The 17,293-nt window shown below is 40.9% G+C and overlaps 1 protein-coding gene across 1 annotated transcript in view; it reads right to left on the reverse strand.

Moving 5' to 3' along the window:
• Positions 1-13,883, reverse strand: part of RASSF6 (Ras association domain family member 6) — a 63,394-nt gene extending 49,511 nt beyond the window's left edge. Inside the window, exon 1 of the mRNA XM_055140015.1 lies at positions 13,810-13,883. Within this exon, the coding sequence (XP_054995990.1) occupies positions 13,810-13,883 (74 nt within the window). The remainder of the gene's footprint in view (positions 1-13,809) is intronic.
• Positions 13,884-17,293: the final 3,410 nt, after the last annotated feature.

Raw genomic sequence — 17,293 nt, forward strand, 5'->3', positions numbered from 1 at the left:
GGGAGTGTTTACTTTCCTGGGGGCAGGTGGTAGGGACACTCCTTTGCTCCGGGTCACGCATCTTGAGAAGGGGATGTGCATCCTGCCCAATGCTGGACCCCCCCACGTAGGGCTGAATCTAGTCCCTGTTCTGGTCCATCGGGGTATGGACAAACGCGCCTGTGAGAGATGACAGAGACTTGGACTGGGCGTCACCATTCAAATGTTTTTCTTTTCAGATTTTTCTGCTTAGAGATTTCTTTTTTCCTTTCCTTGTTCTTTTTTTTTTTTTTTTGCCCCACCCTTTCCCCTGCCTGCAGCTTTCTTTCCCTACAGAACAGTGGTTGCCAGAGCTCAGGGCACAAGAACCACCCCTGGAACTTGCTAAACCAGCACGCAGTGGACCTTAGCACCAAGGAGACGGGTCAGGTCTGGGCTGGGCTACCGGCACCTGCAGTGTTTTTCAAAGAAGCCCTCAGAAGAATCCGGTAGATTTCGACATTGGAAAATGATTGTAATAAGTTACTACCTACGGAATTGGATTTGGGAAATTTGCTTTTCCTCGATACCTCCAATTTTTAAAGAGGGCTCCAAGATCTAGTGATTGTGATCATTTTGCTATTTCCATAAATGTTGAATAATTATGTTGTATGTCAGAAAGGAATATGCTAAGTATACCTTAATTCTCTCTTCTCTCTCTCTCTCTTTCTCTCTCTCACTCACACACACAGAATGGATAAAGATTTCAACTGAAAAACCAAACCAAACAACTTTCCCTTTCAAAACCACAAAAATTCCAAAGCTGTTTTACTTTGATTTAAAAGTAAATTTGTTAATTTTTAAAAAAAAAGAGGCACCAAAGACAGACCCTCACTATTTATATCAAATAATTCGTACTTAAATCTTTATGAGTGCTATTTTATTATCTTCCGTATCTTCCCACTATTTGCTAAGACAATATAGCAACTATCAAATTTTCTCCATTATGACTGTAGCACTGTAGCACTGTCATCCAGCTGTTCATCAATTTGTTCAAGCCGGCACCAGTAACGTCTCCATTGTGAGACTTGTTACTGTTTTTGGCACACTGAATACGCTATGAGGAGCTTGCCAGGCTCTGCCATGTGGGCGGGATGCTCTTGGTAACTTGCCAGGCTCTCTGAGAGGGATGGAGGAATCAAACCTGGTCGCCCATGTGCAAGGCAAACGCCCTACCTGCTGTGCTATCTCTCCAGTCTTTCATTATGACATGCCTAATAAAAAAGGAAGAAAAGTTTAAAAAAAAAATAACACCCTCTGATCACAGGTGCTGTGGAAATACAAAGTGCTTCTATTTACACACACACACAATTTACACACACACACACACACACACACACACTTTCTAGTATCAGCACCAAACTAACAATTATTTTGAAGTTTTTTTATTTATTAGTTTATTTGTTCTTTGGGGTCACACCTGGCAGTGCTCAGGAGTTACTCCTGGCTCTGCACTCAGGAACTATTCCTGGCAGTACTTGACCACACAGGATGCCAGGGATCAAACCCAGGTTGACCTTGTGTAAGGCAAGCACCCAAATGGCTGTACTATCACTCCAGCCCTCCTATGTAAACCAACTATTGATAATCTTTTGAACTTTGTTTTATAAATGTAAACCTTAAAATACTTAAAAATTCAAAGAAAGTAAAATTTCTACAATGGTCCAGTGAGTAGAGTTTATTTTTGGTACCCAACGTGTCCAAACATCTAATTAACAGACTGACTTTCACTCTATATTTGTAGGCTCACGGATAGATAAGAATTCTACTTTAAAACATTTCAGGCAATTTTTCTGTTTGACTTCAATGTGAAGATCAAGAACTGCTGAATTTATTATTCTTTTTTTTTCTTTTTGCTTTTTGGGTCACACCCGGTGATGTGCAAGGGTTACTCCTGGCTCTGCACTCAGCAATTACTCCTGGCAGTACTCGGGGGACCATATGGGATGCTGGGAATCGAACCTGGGTTGGCTGCGTCTGCAAGGCAAACACTCCTACGCTCCAGCCCCTGAATCCCTGAATTTATCATTCTTTAAATTTTAATAAATTGAACCACAATGGGTCTATTGGCTAATAAACAAAGCTTCAGAGCCTCACATACGAGAATAGTGGAGCTGGACATTACTTGTGGATTTTTGTTTAGTTTCCAGGTTTTCCCTGTGGCCCCTGTTTGTGACTTGACCTTTGACTGATGACTAACAGGACCTGCAGCGTTTACAGCTCTAGGCCCCACAATGCCTTTCTGAGATCCTTGTTCTGCCTCCATTGTCTGCACCCTCTGGGACTCAGTTGTGTTTTATCAGTATCAGGATCAGGATAGTCTGGTTTTACATTTTCTTTTTATCTGAGGGCATCTTTGAAAATCCTCGTTCTGATTACTGGTTTCCAGCTGACTTTTGTGAGTAGTTTAGTAACTCCTTTTGGTTTTGAGTACTTATACTTTTATAAGCATAGGTCTTTATTTTTAATTTTTATTGATACATAGTTACAAAGTTGTTCGTGATTGGGTTTCAGTCACACAATGTTCTAACACCAGTGTACATTTCCCACCACCAATGTCCCTAGTTTCCTTTCAGTCACCCCCACCCCACGGTCTCCCTCTATGGTAGGCACTTTTCTTTTCCTCTCTCTTGCTCTCTATTTCCTTTTCAGCATCATATATTTTTTATTTGCAGTATGAAATACATAATTACATGTGTAATGTAAAAATTTTGGAAAATGCAGTCCAGCGGGCACCAGTAACGTCTCCATGTGAGATTTGTTGTTATTGTTTATGGCATATCGAATACACCATGGGTAGCTTACCAGGCTCTGAATCGCGGGCGGGATACTCTTGGTAGCTTGCCAGGCTCTTCAAGAGAGACGGAGGAATCGAACCCAGGTAGGCCGCATGCAAGGCAAACACCCTACCCGCTGTGCTACCCATCCAGTCCACAGTCATATGTGGCGGGCAGGGTGTCTGCCTTGCACATAGCTGATCTGTGTTCAATCCCTGGCACTGCTAGGAGTGATGTCTGAGCACAGAGTCAGGAGCATGCCCTGAGCTGTGGGACACTAAAACCAAAAAAAAAAAAAAAAAAGTCACCTACAGTTTGAGAACTTAAACAATTTGGGAATTGTCTTTATTGACATAGTGGAGCGATAGCACAGCGGGTAGGGCATTTGCCCTGCACGCAGCCGACCGTGGTTTGATTCCTCCATCCCTCTCAGAGAGCCCAGCAAGCTACTAAGAGTAACAAGTCTCACAATGGAGATGTTAGTGGTGCCCGGTCAAGCAAATCGATGAACGGGACAATAGTGCTACAGTGCAATGCTACCAACTCTATTATAATTGACTTATTTTTTTATAACCTGGTTTGATCAAGAAAAACATTAGGAACAATTTGCCATATGTCAGTTAATTAATGCTTTTTCTGTAATATAACAAACTAACAACACCATATGGATATGTCATTATTTAATTAGTTCCTCCTTCTGAGACATTTATATTACTAAATATAAAACTTCAATTTATATTACTGTGTACAAAATTATTGATATTTAACTGCACATATCCATAAGTTTGCCTTTTAGAAACATTTTAAAAGTAAAATTGCCAGATAAAAGGAAATATATATATATTTTTTTTCTTTGATTTTTGGGTCAAACACAGAAATGCTCAGGGACTACTCCTGCCTGTGTACTCAGGAATTACTCCTGGCAGTGCACAGAGGACCACTTGGGATGCCCAGGATCAAACCCACTTAGGTCACGTGCAAGGAAAGTGCTCTACCCAGTGTACTATCTCTGCAGGTTCAATATAAGTTTCTTTAAAATGTATTTAAAATAAATGTATATTTCCTTTAGTCTAGTAATTTTATTTTTAGTTCTCTCAAAAAGTAGTAAATTTTATAGTTCTAAGGTAACATTGGGTCATTATTATTTATATGTCAGTTTGATTTAAAGATGGCCTTGATTCTGTTGAGTCTGAAGCAGTCATTGAAGCCCTAGCCAAACAGGGCGTTCAAACTCAGTACAACAGGATCCTCTGAGAGCTGTATTACAGATTCACCACCAGGATCTCACCATTCTACAAGGAAGTGATCATTAACGTAAAGAGAGGGGTTCGGCAGAGTGATACCATTTCACCAAAACTCTTCAGTGCCGCCTTCAAGAACATCATGTGACCACTGGAATGGGAAGGAATGGGAGTGAAGTTAGACGGTCGGTAACTACACCACCTCTGCTTCACTGATGACATCATTCTAATAACACCAAACATTAGCAAGTTGAACAAATGCTGTCTGACTTTAATCGTGAATGTGGAAAGGTTGGACTGCAGCTGAATCTCAGGAAGACAATGTTCATGAAAAACGAACTAGTTCTTGACGTTCCATTTGCTTTCAATGGAACAAACATCTCCGAATGCAGCAGCTGTGTGTATGTGGGTCGAGAACTCAACATCACGAATGACTTGACGCCAGAACCGTGCAGGAGGAGGCGAGCAGCATGGAATGCCTTCAAGAGCATCAAAGAAGTGGTTAAGAGGACAAAGAACCTCTGGCTCCAGGCACATCTTTTCGACTCCACCGTTCTTCCTGCACTAACAGAGGCCTGGGCCCTATGCAAACAGGATGAGAACGCTATTTGGGTCTCCCAAAGAGGAATCGAAAGAGCCATGCTTGGATTATCATGTTTCACTCAAGTGAGAGAATGAACGAATCCTGAGTTCTAACCTCCATCGAGGATCAAGAATCAGGGATGCTGCCTCGTTTGCCAAGGCGTCAAAAATCAGATGGGCTGGACACGTAACTCGATTTAGAGACAACCAGTGGACTAGAGCTGTTATGGACTGGACTCCACGGGACATCAAAAGACTGCGTGGCCGCCCACTACGAGATGGTCAGACTTTTTTGTCAAGACCCTGAATTTGAGGCTCTTCATGTTCCTGGAGCAGATGCCATTGGGCTACACTAGCACTTGACAGGGACGAATGGAGACTTTACTGGCACCCGCTCAAGCAAATCGATGAGCAACAGGATGAGAAGTAACACAAGTGATACAAGTGATGTCAGTTTGAAATGCAAGATAATCATATTCTGTTTTAAATATGCACATTGTTGATTACTTCTAAAATTGAACTTGGTTTAGATTTATCTTATAATTTTGCTTCTGTTTTACTATCTTTCCTGTATGATTTAGATTTCTTTATATAGTAAGAAAATTGACTGTCAAACATGCTGGTGTAGTTCCCATTATTGTTTGCCTGTAATTTTGTTTGGCAGAAATTTTACATACAAAATCCCAACTTTTAAAAGGGCAATCTATTAATAATTTTTTTTAATTTCTTAAACCTCACAATTAAAAAGCTTTCTCATTCATTTTAGATTTTCTGCAAGTAAAGATATTACTTAGGCATTATTTATGTAGACATTAGTACTGTAGCACTGTCGTCCCATTTTCATAGATTTGCTCAAGTGGGCACCAGATGGAGACGTTACTGGTGTATGTAGACATTAGTTAATTTAACATGGCTATCTATCTGTACTTTACTATGGTAAAAATTTTTCTTTTAATCTATTTTTTCTAAATTATTGGCCTACTATTGTAATAGTATTTATTAAATAACAATAGAACTTCATGCCATAGTTTTGCTCAGGGACTGGCAGACGCATGGTTTCTCCAGCCAAAGGCTTCATAGTCGCTGTGATTCCTTTCTTCCCTTCTACTCCTGACAGATCCTGATGCTGACTTTGTCTCTGCACGTCCTCTATCCCTAGACGGGCCGGCATCGCTTCTTACTCAGGCTTTATTAAAGGCTTCTTAACTAGTCTCTCTGCCTCCCTGCTTGTCCTGCAGACGGTATAATCTTCTATAATCAAAATAAGTTCACAGTACCACTCTGGTTTCCTTTGCTGACAACCATGATGCTGGTTTCCTCCTCTATCAAAATACGAAATTTCTGTCTTGCTTCCCAAGACCAACGTGACCTTGTTCCATCCTTTTTTGATCTCAACAGTTCTCGCTTCCCACTACTACTTGCTGCTTCTGGGGTGACATTTGTTCTTAGAAAACAGTAAGCTGGCTCCTGCCTCCCTGCCCATGCACTGGGTCTCCTCTCTGCCCCAAAATGTTCTGCTCTTCATTTCCTTTTTCTATTTCTCCCAAGTTTGACCTCTCCAGAGAGGCCTTCCGGAATTGCTCTATCTGAAGGAGAACTCCAATCTTGCTCTGTCCCGGGCATCTATATTGTATGAAAAGCAATTATCACAATCTGAATTTACTTTACTGTTTTGTCTATTCTTGAATATATATTTACTGTTATTAATTTATTTTCTGTCTTGTCTCATTGAAATATAAGCTTTAAGAAAACAAGAACTTTGATTTCTAGGTTTATTGCTTTAGCCTTAATGCCTGAAACAATCCCAGACCCACCTCAGATGATTAAAAAAACACTAATTCATTTTGGACTATAAAACCATTTAATGATTGCCAGAAAAAAAAAGTGGAAGGTGTGGGGCTGGAGTGATAGTCCAGTGGATAGGGCATTTGCCTTGCATATGGCTGATTCCGGTTTGATCTCTGGCATCCCATATGGTCCCCCAGCACTGCCAGGAATTATTCCTGAGCGCAGAGCCAGGAGTAACCCCTGAGCATTGCCGGGTGTGACCCAAAAAATAAAATAAAAGTGGAAGGTGGTGGGTGAATCTGGACAAAGAAGACAGAATGATGGCAAAAGCTAATATTGCATTTTGTTGCGGAATTTAGATAGTACATCTTTCAATTAATCTCATTTCATCACCCCGTTGATTGTCAATTTTCTAGAGTGGTCTCAGTAACGTCTTCATTCATCCTAGCCCTGAGATTTTAGGATTTTAGAAGCCTCTCTTTACTTGTCCTTCCAATGGTGCCTCACTGGAGGCTCTTTCAGGGTCAGAGGAATGAGACCCATCATTGTTACTGGTTTTGGCATATGAATACACCACTGGGAGTTTGCCAGGCTCTCCCATGCGAGCAGGAAACTCTCAGTAGCTTGCCAGATTCTCCAAGAGGGAGAACTAGGCTATAAGATGTTGCTTCTGGGAGCTTGGTTTTATAGTCTCTGGGTGTTGGCCATTGATGGGATTACACGGCACTGGGGGGAAGGGGGCAATTTCTGGGTGTGACTGGCTAGCTACTGGAAAATGGGGGATCTGGGTGGAAGAGGCTCAGTCCCGGTCCGAGCAGGCTTGAAGATCTCAGCCCCTGGTCCCACACACCTGGGTTCCTCTGCTCGCTTTGTGTTCACTTTGGCAGCACATATACTAAATATTACATACATATGTTATTTTCAAAGATGTACACCTGAAGCATATAATAGTATAAGGAAATGCTACTTCAAAAATAATCTTCACTGAACTTACCTGGGGGTGGCAGGCTAGAAGGACAGAAGGGTGGGGTCCTTGGGACATTGGTAAATGGAAAGTAATGGGTGTGGTGCTGGGACAAAGTATGCATTAAAGTTCCTCTAAGAATATTGTAAATCACAGCACCTCAACAAAAATGGGGAAAAAGGAATCTGTTAAAAAAATTATTCATGAATAATGGTGGCTTAGTGTATGTTCCATAAATACACATTAATAATAGTATTTTTCTGATTTGAACTGAAAGTTATATCAAGTACTAAAAGCATATATATATATATATTTATAAACATGATCCTAGAATTTATACTTGATTACAGTTACTTACAGCTATACTGGCATCAATTCCCTATTATTATAATAGCTTAATACTATAGTTTAATATTTGGCCGTCATCATCATCATCATCCCATTGATCGTTGATTTTCTCGAGCGGTCTTAGTAATGTCTCCATTTGTCTTAGCCCTGAGATTTTAGAAGCCTTTCTTTACTCGTCCTTCCCAACGGTGCCACATTGGAGGCTCTTTCAGGGTCAGAGGAATGAGACCCATCATTGTTACTGATTTTGGCATATGAATACGCCACAGGGAGCTTTCCAGGCTCTCCCATGGGCAGGAAACTCTCAGTAGCTAGCCAGGTTCTAATTTAATAATCATTTTTCTAAAATTTTCTTCATTTTTTCTAACCTTGCCATACCCTAAATATCTTCTTATGATGGAACAATGATCATTTATTTTTTATTTACTAATTTTAACATGATAGCACTTAGCTATTTCTCCTTGGTTAGGAAGCTAATCCATATCAACAACTGACAGCTTCAAATCGGAGGAAGAAAGACTCCTAGAAGCAGACATCCCCATGACATTTTCCTTACGCTGGTTCAGGCTTGGTCATGTGACTTGACATAAGCAGAAAATTGTTTGTACACTTCTCTCTTTTTGCTCTAGAGCCCTGAAGCACTATATGAACAAGCCTAGACTTGCTTGTGTGGTGATAGAGAAGGTGGGTGCAGTAGTTTCATTTCACCAGCTCACAACCTAACAGCCTTTAGTAGAGTCTCTAAACTGATGAAGCTCCAGCGTTGAGTCCAGCCCGGAAAAAGCAAAGTACCCCAGCCAAAATGCCAGCTCACAAAACTCTGAGCTGTAGTTAAGCCAGCGGGGGTGGTGTGCTCTAGGGCACAAGCTAACTGACTGACCACCTAACTGTGCATACAATCAATGGACACCAATATACTTTAACTGAAAGTAGAATGTTTGGATTATAGTGCGTTCCTACTAAACTTAGAATGCAGGGATGCAATAACACATAGAAATAAAACAGAAAAGAAGGAAAGGAATATTAGTTATTAGATTAGGCCATTTCTATTGACCTGAACCAATCTTGAAAAACATTTAAAAATGATTGGAACACGTAGACGCTGGACCTAGCACTATTGCCATGGGTCACATATACCAGTTTGTTTCATTGCCCCTTATTTTGTTTCTGAGGCTGTGTCCAAGGGCTAGGCAGCAGAAGTGAAAAAGACTAACACCCAAGGACAGTAGAAACAAGGGCCAGGAGAATTGGTCCATGGTTGGAAGCCTGCCTGCCTCAAGGGCTGGAGGAGGGCAGATGGGATAGAGAAGGGACCACTATGACAATGATGGTTGGAAGGAATCACTTTGGATGAGAGATGTGTGCTGAAAGTGGGTAAAAGACCAAACATAATGGTCTCTCATTATGCCAAAAGACCAAACATAATGGCTCCTTCCTTCCTTCCTTCCTTCCTTCCTTCCTTCCTTCCTTCCTTCCTTCCTTCCTTCCTTCCTTCCTTCCTTCCTTCCTTCCTTCCTTCCTTCCTTCCTTCCTTCCTTCCTTCCTTCCTTCCTTCCTTTTCTTCCTTCAAAGGAATAGAAAATTCTATGTTCCAGAGTTAACAAATCTTTAACATCCAGATAGACTCTGTTTAATTTCTGACACAGTTGGGAAGAGGTTTAGTAACATACATGCTTTCAAATTTCTGTGGCAGAAACAGTGTAGAATGATATTTTGACATAGTTGAAAAGGTAGGAGGTGAATTTTTTTTAAAAAATATAACTTTTTAAGTGAAGAGACATTTTCAAATAAATAAAATATAAGTAACTATTAACCCACTTCAAACTTTCTCTTTTGAAATAGCAATCATATATTAAACATGGACAATAAAAATCCAATGGGATGTGATAGTTTTTGAAAATAAAATTTAGCAAATTTGTTTTGCATTCCATTCTGCTGTTCCACTCATTTTCCCCCAATGCACACTCTCCTTAATAGAATATGTCATGCCTTCAAGCTTTGGAAAGAATGGATACAATGAAAAAAATGAATAGAACAGTAATAATAAATATGTTATAGTGTGTGTTATACTGTGTTATATAAAGGAAATTAGTGATAACAGTTGGCAAACAATTAAGATGAGTGTCCTTAAACACCAATAATGGTGACTTAAGGGTACTAAATTCAGGTTGTAACCTAGATATTCTTTCGGGATGTACTGTAATAGCAACTACATTTTATACTGGAATAGTAACTGAATATTTGGTATGATACCTAGACATAACACTGTAACACTGTCGTTCCCTTGTTCATCGATTTGCTCGAGAGAGCACCAGTAATGTCTCCATTGTGAGACTTGCTGTCACTGTTTTTGGCATATGAATACGCAGCAACAGGGAGCTTGCCAGGTTCTGCTATGCAGTTGGGATACTCTCGGTAGCTTACCAGATTCTCCGAGGGATGGAGGAATCAAACCTGGGTCGGCCACGTGCAAGGCAAACGCCCTACCAGCTGTGCTATCACTCCAGTCATACCTAGACATAATATAAAAAAATAGGAATTCTTTAAGAAACTGGCATATGAATAGTATAAACAAATAACACACTTATAATTACTGGAGACTATATATTAGATACACCCTACTTGATTCCTTGTGTTTACCTGTGCTGAAGGATTTCATGCTGGATCACTTCCACTGACTCACCTTGACTCTGTAGCCATTCTTGAGGGGGTTGGCGGTGGGTTAAAAATAATTAAAAAATTAGTTTTTAATTGAAAAGTTTTTATCTATAATGACAGACTTCAGCCATGTTATGAACTATTACAAGGTTCCATAGTTACTTTCTGTTCTATTCTTAATAATTATAGCTATAAAGAAGTGATAACTATGTACATATCATTTTAGAAAATATGATTGAGTTGAGTTTGTGTTGATTATAACCACAGTATGCAGTGTTGGAGCATGTTTATTTACACTAAAGGATTTCCTGAGGTAAATTCTGTGATGTTACAAATCAAAGGGGAAAAACAAAAATTTTTCTTTTTAAAAAATTTATTTATTTTTACTTTTTAGCTTTTTGGATCACACCTGACAATGTCAGGGGTTACTCCTGGCTCTGCACTCAGAAATTACTCCTCATGGTGCTCTTGGGACCACGTGGGATGTGGGGGGTGTTGAACCTAGGTCGATCGCATGCAAGGCTTTACTATCACTTGCCTGCTGTACTATCACTCTGGCCCTTAATTCTTCTTTTCAACTGCATATGTCTCTGACACCACCTTTGTCAATAATATAGTATATAGAATGCAGAACTTAGATATTTCTGTTCTATTACATATCAAAGAAATCTGAAAACTCTAAAACAATGGCAATCCAATTAGTATGTGTTTTTGGTTTGGAAAATGGAGTGATTTCTTTTAAAAGTATATAATTAATATACATTAAATATTTAAAGAATAAGTTAACAAAGGACATTGTTGTTTTCTAAGTTTTAATTTCTGACAGAAAATGTTGACAAAAATAATACACGTAAGCAGATATTTCCTTAAGTTCTGAATAATTTTGAAGAGTATAAAGATGGTCTGGAAACTAAAAACAAACAAACAAAAGAGAAATACTGGAGCATAAATATGTGAGACCTAGATTCATAGGTGAGCCGAATTTTGAGTATTAATTAAGTATGCTTATCTGTGAACTTGGCCAGAAAACTGCTTTAAAAAGCAAAAAGGAAAGATCCATAATTAAACCTTGAGATTCAGCGTCTTAACCTGCTCAAGTTTCCCCTTTCCTACAAAATGTGAATAATATTCTATGCATTTTCCTTCTTTTTGGGGTCACTCAACAGTGTCCTGGAAGCTACATCCCACACAGTGCTTGGAAATCATGTGGTGTCAAGGATCAAACCCAGGGCTCCTGCATGCAAAGCACGTACCCTGTGACCAGCCGTCACCCTGGGCCTACTCGATGCATTTTTGTAACTGGTTTAGCATTTGGAGAGTATGGTGCAGAAAGGATGCATTCGTTAAATATTATTTAACATTTGTTTTTCTTCTGAAAAATGATATAAAATTGGAGCCCTAGACACGTGTCAGATGTGTATAGTTTTCTTTATGCCGAAGCAAGCAGAGAGGAAAAGGAGAGGGGACAGAATTTTGATAAATACCATGAAGGAAAAGGTAAGTAGAACCTGGCTCTGCCCACTGAGTCCCCAGATGGTTCGAGTAGACCGTGCTGTTGAGGTGGTTAGTTTGATTCTTTTAAATTGAATTCAAACACTTTAGTCCATTTTGTAGTGGGACAGTAAAAACAAACGTAGGAATGAGATGTGACTTGAATCCATACTGGATGTGTTACTCAGATCATTTTATGCATGAAGACACTTGGAGTCTTAGTGTCCTCATCCACAAAATAAGGTCCCCGTAGAGCATATAGATAGGGATTCATGCTATATAACAAGGTCTAGCTGAAGCAAAAGGCAACATGAACCTAAGCATTGCTATTAATTTACTGAGGTGTAAGTAGGAGGGGGAAAATACTCCAAAAGCAGGAAACTGATCTTTCCAATTCTGAAGTTATGATATCACTGAGAAACGAACTAAAGGGAAAGGAAATAGACTTTAAAGTATTGAAAATTAGAAATTATTTTAGAAAAAGACATTGTTTAAAGTTTTCTTTGACTTAAGTATAGGAATGCTTCCTAAAAGTATAGGCATGCGTCTACAGCTATATGACCTTGATATAAGTGGTACACATCCGTGAAAGCAAGGGAAACCCAGAATGGGACAGAGAAAGAGTAGTCATAGCCATATCAGACTTTTCCACACAGGCAGATGGCGCAACGCTAAGTAGACAGGACAAGGCATCTCCGTGAATTTAGAAATCAAAAGATTGCAATTTTATTCAGACTAAGGTCTATGACCCAAAACTGAGGCTGTGCACTGATCTGGAAGTCTTTGTTCCTCTGGCAAATATTTACAGGTTATTAATTCAATAATTTTATTTTGTCTTTGATCCACACCTGGCGGTACTCAGGGCTTAACCTTGGCTCTGCACTCAGGGGTCACACCTGGCAGTTCTTCGGGAGCCATACATGGCACTGGGAATCAAATCCACGTCGGTTGCATGAAAGGCAAGTGCTCCACCTGTTGTACTGTCTCTCTGGTCCCACTGATTATTAAATTATAATTTATTCACTTCCCTCAGGTCTCACCAATATATTGGCATCACAGCCCAGTAGACAAAATTTTTGGCTTTGGAGCCAGGTAGAACTAAGTTTGACACTTAACAGCTCTGTTTTGGGCAAATTAATTAAAGAAAAAAATACTACTGCATCCCCCCATCCTTAATTATTGCATTAATTGTTAATGATTTAATAGAATAAATACCCATAGTTCCTCACAGTATCAAGTGGGAGACAGACATTATATAAAAATGACTTTAATGAGGGCTGGGAGGATAATTCCTAGGGCTGGAGTGCAAGTTTTGCATGTTCTAGGCCCCTGGTTCTACCCCTGGCCCTATACATTTCTGCCTCACTGAGCACTGCCAGCTGTAGCCTGGTGGCTTCGTCTGTGGAGCTGAGCAGTGCCACAAGGACAGGCCCACACACTACACCATCAGGCCCACTTCATTAGGCTGAGGGCAGCCAGGAGTGGGCCCCAGAAATTAATCTGAGCACTGATTGGAGGTGCACCCCTAAGCATCCCCCCAAAAGACATTAGTGAGTCACATCCAGATGAATCTTTAGTTGTATTGTAAGTCAGTGAGGAAAAGCGTGATAATCAGAAGAAATGGCATATGCAAAAGATCTGTGGCAGGAGAGATCAGGAAAATCTAAGACAGAAATATCCTGTCGGAACTGAACATCTGCTGAGCTGAAGAGAGCCAAGAGAGAATGCAGAAGCCGTAGCTTCTTTGTTTGTGAATTGAGGAAAATGCAATGTAGGGTGATCATCTGGAATACTGGAAGCAGGAGCTGTCTCACCAATAGTGGCTGCTCCTCTGAAGCTTGCCAGAATTATCATTATATAATTTCTGCAAAGACAAAGAGGCTACGTGAAGTGCATAAAGATCAACTTTCCTTTTAACACTGGAAAAGCCATGGCCCTTTACCATCGGGAGCTGGCAGGCGAGTGGGTCTCGGTTCCTGCAATGAGCAGCCGGCCTGCGCTCAGAGGAAGCAGCATGTTTGCCTTTGGTCGTGGACTGGAAAGGAGCCCGCTGGTGTGAAAAGGAATGCTGGAAAGGTGTGGTGGCAAGGAAGGAAGAATAAAGTCAAAGAAATGTGATGTCTAAATTCCCTCCCAGACATGTCTTAAAATGTAGCATTCCATGTCCTTAATCCATCATTTTATATCTTACAGGCAAAAGTTCCAACTTTCTGACATGTTCCTGCAAGCAAAGGTTTGAACAAAGCAGCTACGATAGAGAAATTCTTTGAGTGGCATCAGCAGAATTGAATTGAACTGCAGAATCTGGCAGCCCTACCCACCCAGTGCCTTTTAAATGAACTGTAGAGAAAGAGAGAGAGAGAGAGAGAGAGAGAGAGAGAGAGAAAGAGAGAGAGAGAGAGAGGGAGAGAGAGAAAGAATGAGAGATGGGGGAAAGAAAGAGAGAGAGGAAGGGGGAGAGAGAGAGGAAACAGAGAAAGAGGGAGGGAGAGAAAGAGAGGGAGAGAGGGAGAGTGAGAGGAAGGAAAGAGAGAGGGGGATAAAGAGTGAGAGGGAGAGAGAGAGAGAGAGAGAGAGATCCTATGCGGTGCAGGGCCTGTAGTACTAATAGCTTCAACTCCTGGGTCCTACCCCTCACTTCTCGGTGTTGTAGTTTTTCCATGAACAGGTCTGTTGGGGAGCAGAGTATGCAGTACTTCATAGGCAGTGTTGTTAGGATTAAATAAGTAAACAGTAGATGGACAAAGTCTTCGGAATAGTTCTTGACTCTAAGCCAAAGTAAGCATGTGTGTTGGTTTTCATTTCAGTGCCTGAAAGTGTTTGTGATTTCGTCTCTTCCTCTGCGCTCTCTCTATTTACTATGTTATACTATATGTTATTGTATTGTTATTATTATTATTATTTTGGTTTAGGGAGTCACATCTGGCAATGCTCAGGACTTACTCCTTGCTCTGTGCTCAGGAATCACCCCCAGTGGTGCTCAGAGGACCATCTGATATGCTGAGGACCAAACCAGGGTGAACTGCATTCAGGACAAGCGCCTTAATTGCTCTACTGTCTCTCTGGCTATCACTATTTCTCTCTCTTTCTACATATATATATAAAGCTATGCCATTATACAAAGATATACCATTATGCTATACATATATCTATATTATATGAAAAAATCATGCATATATATATAGAATTATTCATATTCACACACATGGAAAGGATTAAATGTATTCTTCAATTTTTTTTTTTGGCCCACACCATGTTCAGGGATCACCCTAGATGATTCTTGGGGGACCATAGAGGAAGTTGGGTTTGAACCCAGGTCAGCCATGTGCAACGCAAGCACCCTACCTGCTATACTATCTCTCTGGTTCCCAGAATGGATTCTTTTGAAGGTGGGGATTTGGGGCCACACTTGAAAGTGCTCAGGGGTTGCTTCTGGAGGTACTCAGGAGACCAGGGTCAAACCCCAAGTTGGCTGCGTGCAAGGCAATACCTTAACCCTGTACTGTCCATCTGGCCCCTAAAATGGATTATTGAATCAAACAGAATAAAGCACAAACATTTATGAACATTCATCTACGTGTATAAACAAACACATACAGGGTCTTTGGTATCTTGCTGTCAAAATGTATATAAACTTCTCAGGGTGCTGCAGACAATAGGAAGTGGTTTAAATTTGATGAGTTTTTAAATACTGTAACTATTAAAGGCATGAAAGGAAGAATGCTTTAATTTGTACCCCCCTCCCGCCCCCATCTTTCCAGGGAGTAGTGTTTTGTTTTCCTAATTGTTGGCGCATGAGACAGAAAGAAGTGTTAGAAGACTGCCTTTTGGACAGCTCTTTTTTTCCTTCCTAATTTCAAGTGTAACCATCAATCTTCCCAGCAGCCAGCCCATCTCCTGGCAACCACCGCAGTGAAATTAAGCTCTAAGGAGGAAGTGAAGAGGTAGACAGCAGGGATGGGGGCTGAGAACCTATTGCCTCACTCCGCAAACAGTTGAGCTTCCTGAGTCCAGAACCGTTTCCAACGATCAACTTGCTCACAAAAGACTGAGTTCCTCAGTGTGGGAAATCAGGATGCGATCCCAAGCTGCCCTGTGTTTCAGAAGGATTTAGTTAAAACCACTAATTTTTATCAAAACAAAATTTAAAAAAAAAGTAACATTAGCTAAAACATAGAAAATACCCCAAATAGGCAGGGATACAATTTCAAAACTTGGACGACAAAGAAGCCTGTTAGTGAGAAAAGAAATGATGGAAAGGTGTAGTGGGAAGGAAGGAGGGAAGGATAAAGTCCAAGAAACTTGATATCTAAATTCCCAAATTATAATGCCAAAATTCCATATTTCCATTTCACAGAAAGGGAGTTTTGTAACAATCAGCATCTTTCCTCCAAGCTCCATTTCCTCAGAAGCAGTCTGGTGACTTTTTTAAAAATTATTTTTTTAAAACTGGTTAAGGCAACATGGCTTACAGGAATATTAATGTCTATGCTCTTGATGTACAAAGTAATTGCACGTCCTAAAACGCCCAACAGCTTCCGTCACAGTTTCCCACGTCATTCCAAGCCCGCCGTCCCTCTGAGGCCCTACCCTCTTCCCAAACCTCAACCAGGTCATCTCAACTTCAGGCTTCTGCTAGGGACCAGTGCCTGGAAGCGCTAGGGGCTTCTAGTCTACCGTGTGCTGAACTTGGAAGACACTGCACCAATCTCACACCAACACGTTGACCAGGTTGAACATCGAACAGCTCCTTTTGGTCTGGCATTGAGGTGGGTCCTACGGCAAGCCCACCCTGCGCAAAACCGGAAAGGCATACGTCTGACTTCCCACCAAGCTCCACAGAAACTTTTTCCATACAAGGCTTATATTTCCCTGCGGTTTTATCGTCACAGGATTCCCTTGGCCTTCCAACTTCCCCCCAGTCTCTGGTTCCTTTGGCCACTTTATGAAGCCGGGGAACTCGGCGCCTGCCGAAACCCTGCCCGGTGCAGGTGAAACTGCAGATCTGGAGCTGGTCACAGGTGTTTCATCACTGTTTGCCCCGAACATGGCTCCTCACGATGCAAACATCAACACGTTTGCTCTGCTGCCACCCACGGTTGCCATGTTCCTCACTTTCTTTGCTCTGATCAGTTGATTTGACCCAGAAACTACTGGAGAAGGAGAGGTGGCCTCTCATGTGGCCATGGAACTTGGCTCAACCTGGGACAAGTGGAAACTGCCCTGTGTCACTCACATTTGCTTCTGAACTCTGTAGCCGTGGAATTTGGTTCCAGCAAAATTCTTTCTGAGATATTCTAGATTTCCCCGGGGACTTATATTCTGTTCTCCCACATCATGTTATCATTTATGGATTCAGGTCTGATATCGAGGTCTTCTATCTGTTTTTATTTGACTATTGTACAATGTGTTGGAAAGGGATCTAA

The sequence above is a fragment of the Sorex araneus genome, chromosome 5 (assembly GCF_027595985.1).
Source record: "Sorex araneus isolate mSorAra2 chromosome 5, mSorAra2.pri, whole genome shotgun sequence".
Classification (NCBI taxonomy): Eukaryota; Metazoa; Chordata; class Mammalia; order Eulipotyphla; family Soricidae; genus Sorex; species Sorex araneus.